General features: G+C 44.8%; 1 protein-coding gene across 1 annotated transcript in view; it reads right to left on the bottom strand.

Moving 5' to 3' along the window:
- LOC8024840 (gamma-tubulin complex component 3) overlaps positions 1–15,734 on the bottom strand; it is a 68,308-nt gene that overhangs the window by 3,726 nt on the left and 48,848 nt on the right. Inside the window, exons 17-21 of the mRNA XM_042293124.1 lie at positions 13,170–13,238; positions 12,962–13,100; positions 7,137–7,225; positions 5,557–5,688; positions 3,955–4,137 (exon numbers count right to left, since the gene is read on the bottom strand). Of these exons, the coding sequence (XP_042149058.1) occupies positions 3,955–4,137; positions 5,557–5,688; positions 7,137–7,225; positions 12,962–13,100; positions 13,170–13,238 (612 nt within the window). The remainder of the gene's footprint in view (positions 1–3,954; positions 4,138–5,556; positions 5,689–7,136; positions 7,226–12,961; positions 13,101–13,169; positions 13,239–15,734) is intronic.

Below are 15,734 nucleotides of genomic sequence, written 5' to 3' on the forward strand. Positions count from 1 at the left end.
GCTTCTCAAGGGTGGTGGGCTGCAAAAATGTGATCTACAAACCAATTACACTAATTTAATCAAATGGATTCTAGTACCCCGTCTTCTACCAGACTGTTAAGGCAGCCATGTTCTTGGATTGTCTAGAGCATCGCAAAAAGTTGTTACAACATGATAACGCAAAAAAATCATGACACCTAGATTAGGGGGAAAACTTGACTGAATAGTTTGTTTCCCTTGGCCAGCGAGTCATCCCGCTAAATTAAGGTTGCATGATGTCGCGTGACAATGCATCGTGTGACACGGTGACATCATGGTGTTGCATGACACTGACAATGTATGACATCATGACATGCACCGTGATATCACATCATGCAGTCTTGTGACCATGTGGAACCAACCACATGACCATGTGTAGTGGCACTAACCCCACAAGTCAAACCGGCAAGGGTGATCAGTGGCCGAGTGTGCAAGGGTATTGCAGTTTGGAGCTTGTGGTGCAAAAGTTTGAGCTGCAGAACCTATAGAGATCATGAGTCCGATCTCCACCTCTGCACGTTTCAATCTGGATGAGCATTGTACCGGCGTGTGGTTACGTATCACTACTGCATAGTGCACGGTAAAGAGCCCGGGATGGCGGATGTACTGCAACGACTCATTTTGTCACCTACGGCGTGATTCAGTGTCACCACACCTCAAAGCCAGACCGACCTTATCCTGTCTAAATGCAAACATCTACCGTACTTTGCTTTGTTTTTTTTCTGCAAACAAGGGAAACAGATTGAAACAGGTTGACACAAACACACAAAGTGTTCTGCATCAATCGGCTTTATGCAAAGTATTGGTGCAAGTTCCTTTCGACGGCACTCGCCGTTAGGGGCTCTTCCCACCGCTGCAAATGGCGTCCGTAGTCGTCGTAGTTGACGCTGTCGCAGTTGCTGCAAGTGGACGTTGGGCAACTGTCGTCGTTATCGCCAAATGCTCAAAAACAATCGCTCGCCGCCGTGGCGTTTCCGGGATTCCGAACCGGGTCCACCACGTGCGAAGCGGTTGCATTACCACAGAGCTATGCCGCAGCCTTAGCAATCGCTTTTATCGGCATATAATAAGCACACAAGCGAACACACGCGTATGGCTCTCGTGCAGCCTCCGCTAGATCAGTGATTCTCAATCGTACATGTTTCACGGACATTTGTGAATCAGCGGTGGTGATAGAGGACCCTATTCATGGTGAGGGGAAGGGAAAGGTAGAGGTTAATTATATGATAATGATTTAATAAATGGATATAACTAAGGGCTACTGTATTGTAGACTTGTCTCATTGACATACATGAGAAAATTCACCCGAAAATTAAATTGTTTCTTCTAAATATGAAAAAAATACAACTTTTATTGCTGGGCTTGACCGACGAGGCAGGGCTTCGCAAACCCCTAGAATGCCTTCACGGACCCCATTTAAGAACCACTGTGCTACATGACCGCAGTTTCTACGATGTCAAAACAGGAGGTACTTTATTATCTCTAATTAATTCCAAATTTAATTGTTAAAATTAAAAGCTTCGGCTAGGTGGCGCAAGCAGCCCAATTAAAAGGGTTCAGCCGCATTCGTCCGCCCAATACCATTTAGAAGACGAGGCCTGCGCATTAGGACATCATTAGTGGATCTCCGGGCCGCCCCAGGCGGCAAACGCGCCAAAGCTCGAAAGGGTACTGCACGAATCGGCAGATGCGTGCGCCGCTGCGTGCTCGCGTCGCAATTGTTGCGAGGCGGTGAGAGACGCACTGGCGGCAACACTGACCGGTCTCGTCGTTCATCGCGGGTGAACGGCGAGATACGTGCTCATAAGAACGAAGCCGAGAGACTACGCTGTCGAGACCCCAAGGCAGTCATGGCCACGTTACCAGTAAAAACTAACCGTGTTACAGTTAGCTACGGAGAAAAAGTAGCTCTGTTACAGTTACCGGCTTCAAAAAGTAATGTGTTTCAGTTACAGTTACTGCAAAAAACGTAACACTGTTATTTTCTCGTTAAAGCACTAAATTTGGACACAAAAAATCACAAACCAGAACAATATTAATTTATTTATTACACTATAGTGAGAAGAAAGGTAAACTGAGAAATTAGAAAAATTTAAACCCGAAGGGTGCTTCTTTTTTGCGTCATTTGGCGTTTCAGCATTTTGATGTGCATAATTTATTTTCAATAATTGTTATAACTCAGAATCAACTGTTTCTCAAAATTGTCATCGGCCCGCATCAGTGAACGTTTTCATTTATTTTTCACTGCGAAACGAATGAGGACACAGACGGTCGCGTAATTACTTTTTGGGATATACTCAGAAGCAGGCCTAAACATAGCAGGTCAAACAGCTTCGAAAGAATATAAGGGGAAAGGAGTGAGGCCTTCTGCTGCTCTACAAGCGTATGACGACCACCGCGGCGGTGTCCGTGTTCGAAACACCAACTGGGGAAGACCGGTCCGCTTCAGCTGCAGCACTGCATAGGTTCCACAAGAAAATGTCCCTCCATCGGGGTGTTTCTTAAGGCTATCAACGATAAAGGCAATTACACTTGAACCTGCCTTCGTGTTTACTCGAGCGGTTCCAAAGAAAATGAATAAAACTTGAAAATTAATAGGCAAGAGAAAACGGCGACCGGCTGGTTTTAAAAACAAAAACACAGACATATCCAAAAAAGGGGAAGGGAGAGGGGGGGTTGGCATGAGGGGTGCAGTCACAACCCAGACGGAACACTCGGAGACATATCACACTACCACCAACACCCGCAGATGGTTCCCACAAGATAAGAGTGAGCCAGAGCCCTTGAAACAGACATTGCCCCCCCCCCCCTACCGCCGCGGGCGCCACTTCCTTTATCTCCCGGTTTTGTGCTAATTCATCCGTCACCCATTCTCGGTCATGGGCGAAACCAGGCAATTATTTGTTTAATACGTGGCCACGCTCCTTGTTTGTTTGTGTTTTTGTCAGCTAGGAGTTTCGGAAAAAATGCTTCAAGATGGCAATTTCACCATGTCCGCTGCAGTGGGTTCTAATTTATACAATAAAAAAAGTAACTGTAACGACCTAAACAGTTACAGTTACCCAATAAGAAAGTAACAGTGTTACAGTCACAAGTAGTAAAGAGTAACGCGTTACGGGTAAAAGTTACCGAAGAAAGTAACTAGTTACCGGTAACGCGTTACTAGTAACCAGTGACTGCCCCAAGGCGGGTGAACGCAACGCCGATGTTCAACAACTTCGCCTCGATGCATTGCAGCTATTGCTGTGACCGTACTGTGAGTTCACGTGGGACTGCTGTTTTTTTAATGCGTTAGCATTATTACCTACATTACAGGGAAAAGCTGACGTCATTTGTCTCCATACAAAACAGCGGAAAAGGAAGCGCGCTGCGTAGAGAGGAGGAGAGTGGTAAAGGACAAGGGAGTGAAGGAGGCGACGTCAGAAAGCGGGAGTCAATGCGCTCGCGGATGCTGGGGCGAGTCTGAACTTTCAGGCGAACAAGAAGGAGGAGTGGCAGTGCAAGAAGTGGCAAGCCAACGTGGGTCTGCGTGCAACATAGGCTGAAGCAAGACCTCAGCCTTCCTTTAATGTTTTTTGCTGGAAAAACATTAAAGGGAGATCCATTGGTGGGTCCTTCGGAAACGCGTTAGCACGACCCTTGGAAAACGCCATACACGTCCCCCTTTGGGTAACACTAACAGTGACCTTGGAACAAAGCCAAAACGATACAGCAAAAAATAGAGGAAGCGAAAGAGAAAGCCAAAACAGAGTTTTCAAAGGGGGTCGTGTGTGGCCTTTCCCAAGGGTCATGTTAACGCAATCCCTAAGGATCCACCAATGTATCTTCCTTTATTTTATTTTTCTCTTACATTGTTCAAATGTAATTTTCGAGCCCATAGTTTCGACCTCAACCGAAGACGGACTACGGCCGGCTGCCCCTCAAAGGGGTTCCCACCTGGTAGGTGTCGGAGATGACGCGCACGGCAGCCTGCGCCTCAGAGATGACGCTGCGCTGGGAGCGGGGCTGCTGCTTCCCACCGCCGGCCCTCGTCTGCTCCAGCTGCGTCAGCAGCCTCTCCTGCACCTCGTTGAAGCGCAGCACTTGGTCGAAGATGGAGCGCAGCTCAGACAGGATGTCCTGCACCGTCCCAATGCCACACCCCATTTGCTTAGTGTCCTTCGCTTACCCCGGGCATCTGGCAATGCCACTGCCGATGGCGGTGATTGTTATTAAGGGCTTAAAGGGCAACATACACTTTGCGCTTTCCATTTTTTATAGCTTCCTCCTTTCCTACATAATCTCCATCTTTCAATCTGACCCAACACGGCTCCCCTCGTAGTTTCGGGGGAGAGGTCGCTAGGAGGATTATCTTCCCACCAAAAGAATGAGGCTGTATGTCGGCCTTTATTGCACGTGCAGCGTCGGCATTATGTTAGGCAGAAAACTCTCGTTCACTCATCGGCCGAGGGACGACCGGCGCACTTATTTCTTTGCCACCTTTCTGCCGCACATGCCGGAGTATTACAAATGCAGGTGTGTCGCCAGCACTACAACCAGACGGTAGAATTACCCGTATGTAGAGTCTGCGGTGAGGCGGAAGAAACGGCCAAACATTGCACAGTTGTGTCTCGTTAATATGGATACCCCACTATAAGAACACCATTTTCAAGTACAAACTGGGAAAATATATGCATTTTTGTCTCATTATTACGAACAACTCACATTATGAAACATTCTGGGGGGAACGGAGGTGTCCATATTAACGAGACATTACAGTTCAGTCATGCACCCGCTTGCACGCAACACAGCCGGTGGGGAGTGGCACCCGATGAGCGTGCGCTGGCAGGGGCTCTTGGCTTGGGGCCTCCTCTAAGTGCCCCCTCTACACTGAGGACCAACGGAGAGTCGAGGGGAATAGTGGAAACTACCGAGAGATGGCTAGAAATTGGGGGCTGCTGCTCAGCAAAGGGGATAAGAAAGCCCCGCAGGCTAGGTCCCACTGCGGGACCGCCCAATTCAGAGGGAAAAGTCACAAATAATTGTCAATCACCACCGAGACGAGTCAGAAATAATCATCAATCACCACCGGCAGTGACGCAGCTCAAGCCTCGAGATGTGTACAACGAAGGAGCCACGTCACGTTGGTTCTCCTTTGGATGTGGGATTGCCACGCAAAGTTAGGACACCTTCCGAAGAAAGGCAATACAAGGCTCGCCGTGACATGTGTGTTGTGACACGTGTGTCACAACAAAAAAGACTTCCTACAAAAACAAAAGAAAAATTTCTCACAACATCTACATTGAGCTAGGAGCAGCTCCAAAACATGATACTATTTCGAGACATCGACCCCAAAAGAGGAGGACGTTTCGGGATTGCTCAAAGGGGTCTCGTGGCATAAGCATTGATCTTATTCGCGACACAAGTGACTCATCCAAGTATTCAAAAAGAAATGCTTCGGGGGAGTTCAGTGTCCTTAAATTGGCGCAACAGAATGCACTATGTGCGAGAGGAAATTGACAGATTACGAACACGACGGTGAGCACGATGCTAACTCACCCTAGACTCGGGGTCTAGCAGGGCCCTCGTCATGAGTGCCGAGAGGAAGTCGTCGTGGGCCTTGACCACCTCGTCCAGGTCCTGTGCCTGGTCCACGCGCGTCTCCAGCTCCGCCCAGGCACACTCTATCACCTGCAACCGGGCACTCAACTTCCCAAACTCTTGGCCCTCGGGGAACTGTGGTCTTTCTCGATCGACAGCAAAGGAACCTGACCCGGTCTCGGCACCGACGTGGTTTGCAAGTACTGCCGCATTCTGATAAGTGCAAAGCATTACAAGAGTGTACACGAATCATAAATTAAATTAATACTCCTCACTTTTTTTCTTTTTTACATGGAATGTGTGCTTTGGTTGGGACCTAACCATATCCGGTTAGGTGCCAACAACGGGAGTCGATGGGCCGACTGCCAGCCGAACGCCGACGCAGCGCTTGTCACTTCACTGACTGGACACCAGTGCCAGCCGAACCTCTTCCTCGGGTGCCTCTGTGTTATTCCCAGCTGGAGTAAAAGATCACTCGTTCAGATATACAGCGGCACCCTGCCCTGGGGAAAAAGCGCACTCCGGGCTTTCCCAGAGAAAATGTACAAGTAAGAACGACCGAAAAGCAGACTCCTTGGCATGCCGCAACAGTTTGAGGGAGTTCCGAGTGTTTGGTTCTCTTTCACCAAGAACTGGTGCCAGGGCTTTGCTCTGCGCTGCCGCGTTCCAATTGTTTTGTTTCACACGCAGTCCGTCTACTGCGTCTCACACTCCACCAGGCTCAGAGAAAGCTGCATTTACACTACAACCGTAGAAGATGGCAACCCCAAGTAAGACATGCACGGAGCGCTCATGCGCTTACCTTGCACAACGCAGGGCTACTGCACACCGTCTAGTCTCCTTATGTATACACAGTTTCTCCACACTAACACGTCACATTCTGTGTTACCACTGCCTTTGCCCTGCTTGTTTTTTCAAAGGGGCAACTTTTTCACCGATAATCACAGTTTTTAGCATCTGTACAAAATAAATTGCCAAAATACACTGATGTTTTTAGAATATATGAGACCGAAGAACAGTAGCGAATCTTTTTTATAAATATATTCCAGAAAATCTGCAGTCTAGAGTAGACACAGTCCAGAAAGGTTGTTTTGAGCTTTGATTGTGAACTTGCCGTAGCGAGATGCTCCTAATTATGTAGCCACTTAGACCCCAATAGACATTTCGGGAAATATGTGGCCCCATCTGTTCGATGCATTGCGACGTTCCGGCGTATGGCATACGAGATTGTCCAGAAATCGAAGACAAAGTTAACGTTAATTTAAGATCTTTTTTATTTTTCCTTTTTTTTAGAATGCAGAAAACAGAATGCAAAACAGGGAATATAATGACCTCCTATCTCCTTCTGTGTTCGCTTATTTCTGGTGCTTCCTGAGCTAATAATAAAAGAGAATGAATTGCGACGCTTCCAGAATACACGGAGCGTTCGAGCTTGCACGAGCGTATATCTAAACGGCCCCCGCAGTTCCCCCCATCGCTAGGTCACCTGGGATTTTCCGGAAGGGTCCATTCCGAGACTTTGAAGAAAGGGAGCTCACCTCAAAGACCATGTAGTACTGGACCTGCTGCATGAAGTGCATCATCTCTGCCAGCAGAATGTCGCACTGGTGCAGCACCGGGAGGCACTCTGCAGCAGAGGCACCCTTCAGCTCGAGCGAAGCAACACCCAGTCATTCAGACACAAAAGTGGCAGACTTTTGCCACAGCGTGCGAAAAAGGGAGAGCGATAGCTGTTATTGTACTCTGGAGCACGTCTTCAACTGATGCATTTACCATGTCCAAAAAGTGGTCCCTCAATTTCCACCCAATGACGTCCTAAAAGTGTCACGCTGTCGCCAGCCACGATCCTGGGCCTGTTTGCTCGATGCCAGTTGTGGGGACCGTGCTAGTACTAGGTTTGACGTCTCCTTTGATATCTGCCGCTGTTGAGATAACCCTTTGGTTACTCTATCAGTACCTGTGTTGGTAGCTAGCAGATCCCACACAGTTGTGGCCAAAAGTTACCTGCCCATCCTGACTAAGTAGGTGCAAGTACCCAACCAAGATTGACTACGGTTGGATGCGCGATAGCTCCGTGGTATATTATGGGGCGGTAGCTCGTGTCACCTACCAGTTATAGCAAATACTGTATGTGGCTTTTCTGAAAAACTTTCTGAAAAAAAAAAAGGGAAGGTTGCTGAGTATGCGCACTGCCAGGTTTTCGCAATGCAGTGCGGCATGTTGCTTGTGGCACAAATAATGAGTAATGTGAAACCAAATTAACCCATGTTTGGCAAATTATTTAATGTTTGGCTGTCTGAAGTCAAGAAAAGCCTCGCCAAAATTTTGTTCTTACGCGAAAGAGGACGACGATGTTCGGTGCTAGAAACAATAAGGAAAAAGTGAGCAGTGAAAGGCAAGTGGCACATTGGCAGCATGGTTGGCCAGCATATAATAACTGTACATAAAACCTTATTCATAACATGAAAATTGTGTACTTTGGCTCCAGTAAAAATTGGTATGTGGTCTGCTTCTGCCGGCCATCAATGCCTGGCAGATCGAGTCGAGACAATCCACATTCCAAAAACATTGCCATGTCGACAATTACCACATACCTTTAGGTCTAGGAATGGCCAGAATCGAAATACCATCTAAAAAATGGGCTGAGATCACTGCTCATACTTTGCAATCTGTCGAACTATCGTCCGCTCTTTTAAACATTTCGGCATTATGGTCCACGCGGAATGAATCGCCGCATGTGACAACAAAACAGGAAATACTATACAAATGCAACTCTAGTGTAACTGTATAACTCAGTACACAAAAAAAAGGCTGCAATTATTTGGGTGAAAGAGCTGTTATATCTATGGTTTAAGGGTAAGCTATTTAGTAACTTCGGGAGGGTTATTTAGATTCTCTGAAGACCATAATTGGAGCGGGAGTTTTCAATGAACCAGGGCTCAGAATTACGAGTTGAATAAATATAGCTTCTTCTCTGCGATGATGCCAGAGAGATGAAACAGTCTCTATTTTCTCTGCATTCTACTTTATATTTGATGCATAACTTAGTAGAATGCAAAGATTTTCATGACATTCAGATTGCGAAAAAGAGTTTGTGTGAGAGTCATAGCCAACATTGTAAATGATTCTTAGAACCTTTTTTTGCAAGAGATGTATTTTCTCAAGGTTCGATCCCATGGTTGCTCCCCAAACCAAATGACAACAGTGCAGATGAGAACAAAATAGTGACTGGTACAGAAGTAGTTTAACACTGAGTGGAAGAATATAAGAATGCTGGTATATTAAAACTACCATGCGACCTAGCTTTGATGTGATGTAATCAACATGACTATCCCAAGATATATTTTCGGAAAAGTACACTCCTCATGTGCCTCACCCTCCGTTCAAGCAGATATGAACACACTGGTGTCATCAGCATAGATACAAAAATTTGCTTGTTTGCTTATATTTACTAAATCATTGATATATATATTAGACAGAAACGGTTAAAAAAAAATGACCGTATCTCCACGCGGTGAATGATGTTGACTGGGGCAAAGCACTGGTGGTGCTGATAATACTGATTTTGTTCATAAATAGTGCTGATGGTGCCTATTTTTTTTTTTTTTTTATCCTCTCCGCAGCAGCTTGCTGTCTGCGTAGATGCTGAGCCGCAGCATGCCGAGCTTTTCGTTCGTTTTCATATATGTCAGAAAAATAATGTGTGGTGTGGAACGTGGTTATATACGCATTTGAGCATTTGACCGCAGCGCCCTCTCGTCTATAAACATTGAACCGATGCATGCAAAGTTTAACGCAATTATATACACATTTGACCGCAGCGCCCTCTCCTGTATAGACGTTGAGCGGCTACATGCAACGTTTCATCCATGACGCCCCAGCTCTTGAGTTACTACCACATCTCAGAGCCCCCTACTCGTACCGCAGTCATGGCCGAGTGGTTAAGGCGATGGACTAGAAATCCATTGGGGTCTCCCCCGCACAGGTTCGAATCCTGTCGACTGCGCAAACAATTTTTTCTTTTTTTAATAAGAAGACAGATGCGATGGCAATCGATGTGAGCACAAACGCTGGACAAGGCTAGACCCTAAGGAGCTTCTCCCCTAATACTTTCTTGAGGCACCTCCAAAGTTGGATCTTTTACGTCTGACACATCACCACTAATGTGGACATACTGCTTCCGGTGGCTCAAATAGCTTTTTAGTAGTGTTACCTGTCCTCTGATGACATATGTTTTGAGCTTTTGAAAGAGTAGTTTAGGCAATCAAATGCTTTTATAAAATCTATATAAATATATCAAGGACGATATTTTTGTTTTCAAAGTTGTCCAGTATAAACTCTTTCTGATAAAAAAAAAAGCTAACTCTGTGGAACAATTTTTTCGAAACCCATGTGATGCAATTAAAATGTGATCGTGCAAAATGCTTTCAAATATGTCTTCGAAGGGCAAAGCCTTCTGAAAACACGAAGGATAGAAATAGGTATACAATTTCCAAAATCGTTTTTATTGCCTTTCTTATATAGAACTGCCACTTTAGCTACCTGCATCCAAGGAGGAAAAATCAGTCTCTAAACAAAGGTTAAAGGTGTGAACTACGCAAGAGCTAATTACTTCAATAACATCCTTAACTGGCCTAATTTGAATTCCTTTGTTGTCATAGCTGCTGCTGCTGTTTGCTTTGAGAAATACAGATATTACTTCTGCCTGAGTAACGGGATTCAGATAGATTGTACTCTCATTTTTATTTGCAATGCATCTACAGATATTAGTGTCGCAAAGATTTCCCACCAAGTTGACAAAAAAAAAGTGTTGAAAGCATTTGCACGAGAGCGATCAGATCACTGCATTCCATTCACATACAGTTTCTCTATGATATTAGTCAAATGCTGAGGATTTATTACCGAATTTCTCCACATTACACCTGTGCGATCAGTCCCTGTATTAAATAAATTAAAGTAAAAGCGCTTCCTAGCATTTTTAATCTTTATATTCAAGTTGTTTCTATATGATTTAAAATTATTTAGTTTATCTGTTTAGTCTTCACAATTTTTTTTTTTTTCACAATTTTTTATTTTAATTTTTTCATGCAATTCCAGGGTTTTTCTAGATTTTTTTTTTTTTTTTTCCTCCGACAGATTTGTGGGGGAAATATTTTTCGAGAAACATATCAAAAGCTTTCTCGGGCTGGTTTCACCAGTTACTTCACTCTAATCGGTGTTGTTTAATTCAGCGTAAAAAGTATCTAAACGGTCACTCGTTATGAGTTGGAACCTAGCACACTTTTTGGTACTTGTTTCGCCACACTGTTATGAATGCATACAAATGTGGCAAGGTGATCACTGATGTCACAAATTACTACTCCAGACTTTACAGTAGATAATTCGAAGTTTGTTATAAATAGGTCTATTAAGGATTCAGAGCTCTCAGTGATTTGTGTTGGTGTATTGATTGAATGAAAAGTTCCTGTTTTTCTAAGAACTCTCAGTTAACAGGCCGATATTAAAATCACTGCCCAAAATCACACTATATCGATTTATTCTTATAAACTCAAACAGTTCCTCCAAACATTTAAAAAACTTCAGGATACTACCATTGGGAAGACGGTATACAATGGAGAGAATATTTGTGTTAACCCTCAATAACAATACCTCGTAGTCATCTGTTACAGTTAAAAAGTCACTAAGTAGTTCACGGACAACTCCCCTGATTGCTAAGATTGCAACAACGCCACCGCGTTTAGCAATACAGTTGAGAAAATATGTGTCGTATAGAGATAGCCGAAAAACCTCTCCTGACGCAGTACCAAATATCAAGTGACCGCTTCTGCGCTTTGTTGGTAGTATGTAGGGTTGAGTTGTATCATTCACTCTTCATGTCTGATTGGTTAATTTGAACCAGAGTTTGGGGTGGCGTGTGACCTGCTTCTTCTGCTGTACTTCTCATCAAAAATTAAACTCAAGCAGCACGACAACAGTGGCTTCACGACTTACGGAACAGGACCCATGACCCAGTTTCGTGTCATCGTACTGACCACAACCGAATCGGTCGTTGTCGTGGCTTCAGAGGCTTGTCAAGTGACTAACTAGGTAGACTCTGGGACAACAAAATTTCCGGAGCGAGTTTTCTTTATTTTTGGCCTGTCGGAAACAGGCAGGCAGAGAAAATAGAAACCAATTGCGACGATCGCCGAGCAGGCGTTGAACTTGGCATTCTGATCGCCTGTTTTTTTCACAGTTTGCTCGCGTGGTTTAAAAGCGGTCTTGAAAAATAAAGTGTATCATATGATACGAGGGTAATCCATAGCGTGTTTATGTGAGCTTTACATATCGCAGCACTCCAATCGGTCCCGCTCAGGGCTAATACATAGGGTTCTTCGTTTTTATGTAAAACCCAATATTTGCTCCCCGAACAGTTTTTATGAAAATCGGGTTATACCCGATTTCTCCCTGAGTATTGGTCTTGAAATCAGCCGAATTTATAGAAAATAAGAACAATTCTGGATCTGCTTCAGAACTGCTTCCTCAGTCACTCGTTTGCTGGTAACAAACTTCTCTGATTTAAATTACCTCTGCATATATTCACTTCAGGATGAGTCAGAAGGCGGTACTATACTGCAAGATCAAGCACCATTGCTATATCGTATATTTTGTTGACTTTTGTTCATGTAAATAACACATTTCAGGTACTTGCCCTTCATAAATTAGACCCGAGAAAACCCGACTTCCTAATGGCTTCATAAAGACCCGATTTCTCCCAGATTATCAGCCTAAAAAATAGCACCCGACTTTTACCCCCGATTTTTGAAAAATATAAAACCCGCAAATGAAGAACCCTACTAATACACCACACGTGTTGCAGCTACAAGATAAAGTCCTCTTTTCACGCTGGTTGCAAGCTGTGCCACCAGACGACCCTTCGATAGGCGGATAGAAAGAGGCTGTCACGATTTCGCACACTTCTTTACGAGTGGCACGTTTGTTTTTGAAGTCGTTTTCTGGGTGCGCCGCAACACGTAGAACTTGCCAGTTGCTTAAACACAGCTTCGACTTTAGTTTCGTGCCTCAATGGCGGCAAGAACAGTTTTACTAACCCATTGAAGCGGAAAGATCTCTGGCGCATTGTTCGGGTCAGCGTCTGTCGAGCTCAGAGCAGACGTGCCGAGCAGAAAGTGCATGCGCTCAAGCGCCATAACAATGAGACACTTTTTTTTTTTGTCTCGCGTTGTTTGGCTGGCGAAGATGCCGTCGGCACGGGCTAAGCGGGCCCACGCGGATCGAACTTCACCAGGTCGATCGCGTCACGGCCTTGACCATCCTGCGTGTCCTCCCCCAAAGAGCATCTTACACCGTGCCCCCGACCTACCGGGCACATCCCTGGTCCAGAGCTTCCGGTTCATGGTCTGCTGCTTCCAGGCAGCCGTGGTCACGTACTCCATGTGCTTGGCACGCCACAGGTGGTTGAAGAGGCGGAGGTACACCGACATTGAGTACGGGGTGAACACCTGGACAGGCACCCCCAAGAGTCGTCAGAGCGTCCAATAACTTTCGGTCTTCCCAAAATCGTCGCTCACCGAAGCAATGGGACCATCGACGCGGTAGAAGAGCGAGAACACATCCCACCCGACGTCGCCCGGATTCGTCTGGAAGGCAACAACAGTAGGGTCGGCGAAGGCAAACATTTTACGATATGGACTAAAAGCCGATAAACAGACCCTCTTCAGAGTCCGTAGTAAAGGTAGTCCAGCTCCTACACAGCATTACTAATTTCCCCCTCTACGTAGAAAATTAAGATATATGTAGGTGCATTTTAGATAAGATGTATGTTATCTTATCAAGACATAGAAGCTCCAAACGCCAAAAGCATCCCTTTTTCCTTCGACAAGCGAATTTTGTAAGAGCTACTTCGCGCGGCGTATGAATGATGGACAAAACTTCCTTTTTCCTTGAGCTGAAAACGACCATAGCAGCAGTTCCGCTAATTATCCAAGACTGCCACTGTTTGATCACATACTCTGAGCATGTATTGGATACGAGAACTGAGTTGGTGTTCAGTGTGAACTCCGCTCGTCTAATGTCGAGCACGACATACTTTATGCCCAATGGATGGATGGATGTTAATGGCTATACACTTTGTAACAAGTGCTAGCTTGTGCCACCTAGCCCTAGTCTCAAAAGACAAGAAATGGCAACTACCAATGTTGCTTGATCGAATTTAGGAAAGGGTCTACTAAAAAAAACACACCAATTTAAAAAAAAAATTCTGACGTTTTAATTTTGTTTTGATAAGTCGAAAGCAATATATGATCTAAATACTACACTAAAAAAGTAGACCTTTATTTAGTTACATCGATGCAAAGTTCTATATGCAGGTCGTTTACAAGCGGGTTTCGATAAGCTCTGTTTTTAGCTTTTTCATCGGAACAAAACTTTTTGCCTGTGATATTTTTGAATCTAAAACTTGAATCGGAATACTTTTTTTTTTCGGGGTTGGATACCTCAAAAACTGGAGAGCGCAATAAAACTGTGATTTTTGGGAAACATTATCTGCAAGATTTTCTAATAGAAAAAAAAAAAAAAAAAACATATATATATATATACTTGTTTCTAATTATCGATGAAATATTTTTAGTCAACTTTTTTATAAATGTTGTTATACAACTATAATGGTTTTTGATTCACATTCTACTGCTTGTAGAACACACAGACATACTTGGTGCCATAGGTTTTAATGGAAGTCTTGTAAGAAAGTTGGGCAGAAACATATGCACTGAAGTTTAGTTTTTCTTAATAACAAATAGGAAAACAACTGACTTATGTACGTGGTCGTCACAACAAATTGGTGTGAGAATTATATATAAATTGGGTGAGAAATTAGAGAAATCTATTTTAAGACCAGGGTCACCTCTTAACTAAAGGTCCACTACGAGGTCACAACTGTAATAGCAAGTTAGAAAGTTACTCGGGGAGGTTGAGGTAAGGACACGGAAAGAAAGCAGGCATTCCTGTTTCTTGCTTCATTAAAACAACACAAAACTGCCTTAAAAATTTTTTTTTTAATTTTAAGCGCCTGGACAAGACATATATAGTATGTAAAAAAAAATAAAGCTTTTCCCAAGAAAAAAAAAAAACTTTTTTTTTTTTTTTTAATATTTAGGTTGTGAGACTCAATTTGAGTTAAAAGTGATTCGAGAATGTTCTTCCATTTCGGGATGTCGACCCCAAAATAGAAGCAAGTCTTGAAATCTTATTTAATTCATTATTTTACTAATGCGAAAGCATTAACTGTCTCATGGAGCGAGCTGCACCAAACGGCACCTTAAATATTTTCTCCAAGTGAAGCCAGCTCCCAGCTATGAAACCAAGCGAAAAGCTAGCCAACGGCACCTGAATTCCCCGATCCTAAAGGAGCGGAGTAAAGCTGATGGATTTTCGGCTTCAATCCCACTGGCTGGCGCGCGTCGACGAGGCCCCCACTGGCCGCTGAGCATCAGTTTCAATGGCCGCTCACCCCATAGCGCTGCGTGTCCGTCAGCGCGCCATTAACACGGAGCGTCCAAGGTCAGCGCGCCTAGGAGAGCGCGCATGCTGACCAGCACCGAGAAGTATGCAGCAGATAAAATAAGAAAGCCGACGAGCGGCTTGCATGCCTTCACATTCATAGCTCGTAAGAAGTGCTTAGGTGTACCTCGAGCCTTTTTTTATTATTTTTATCCAAAACCCGCCACTCTTGCCGGCACATTTGTGTTCAAATGAAATCATTTACTCTTCCAGACCAGCTGTGCTAGTAGCTCAGTGGCTATCGGGAGCATGCAACACCCAGAGGTGGTGCGCCAATCTGCCTTGCCAGCCACACCAGAGACAGTGTCCGCATTACGTCTGCCCACTTGCGCCTAGTGACTCTATTACGATCGTCTGGTGGGCTAGTTGGTTGATCATTATGTGGAATTGGCCCTACTCGGGCCTCGTACCAGCAGCGTCTTGGCCGCGTCTGCACCCTCCCGCGGCCTCGTTTCTCGAGCTTGATCCGGAGTAAAGGTCTGCCACATTGACATTCGAGAATGTATCCACGCCCGACGTCGCTCCGTACGTGTTCTCGCGTCATTCGACCCGCCGACGGGTTTGAAACGACAGGGTGT

The sequence above is a fragment of the Ixodes scapularis genome, unplaced genomic scaffold, assembly GCF_016920785.2.
Source record: "Ixodes scapularis isolate PalLabHiFi unplaced genomic scaffold, ASM1692078v2 PGA_scaffold44__24_contigs__length_19508400, whole genome shotgun sequence".
NCBI lineage: Eukaryota > Metazoa > Arthropoda > Arachnida > Ixodida > Ixodidae > Ixodes > Ixodes scapularis.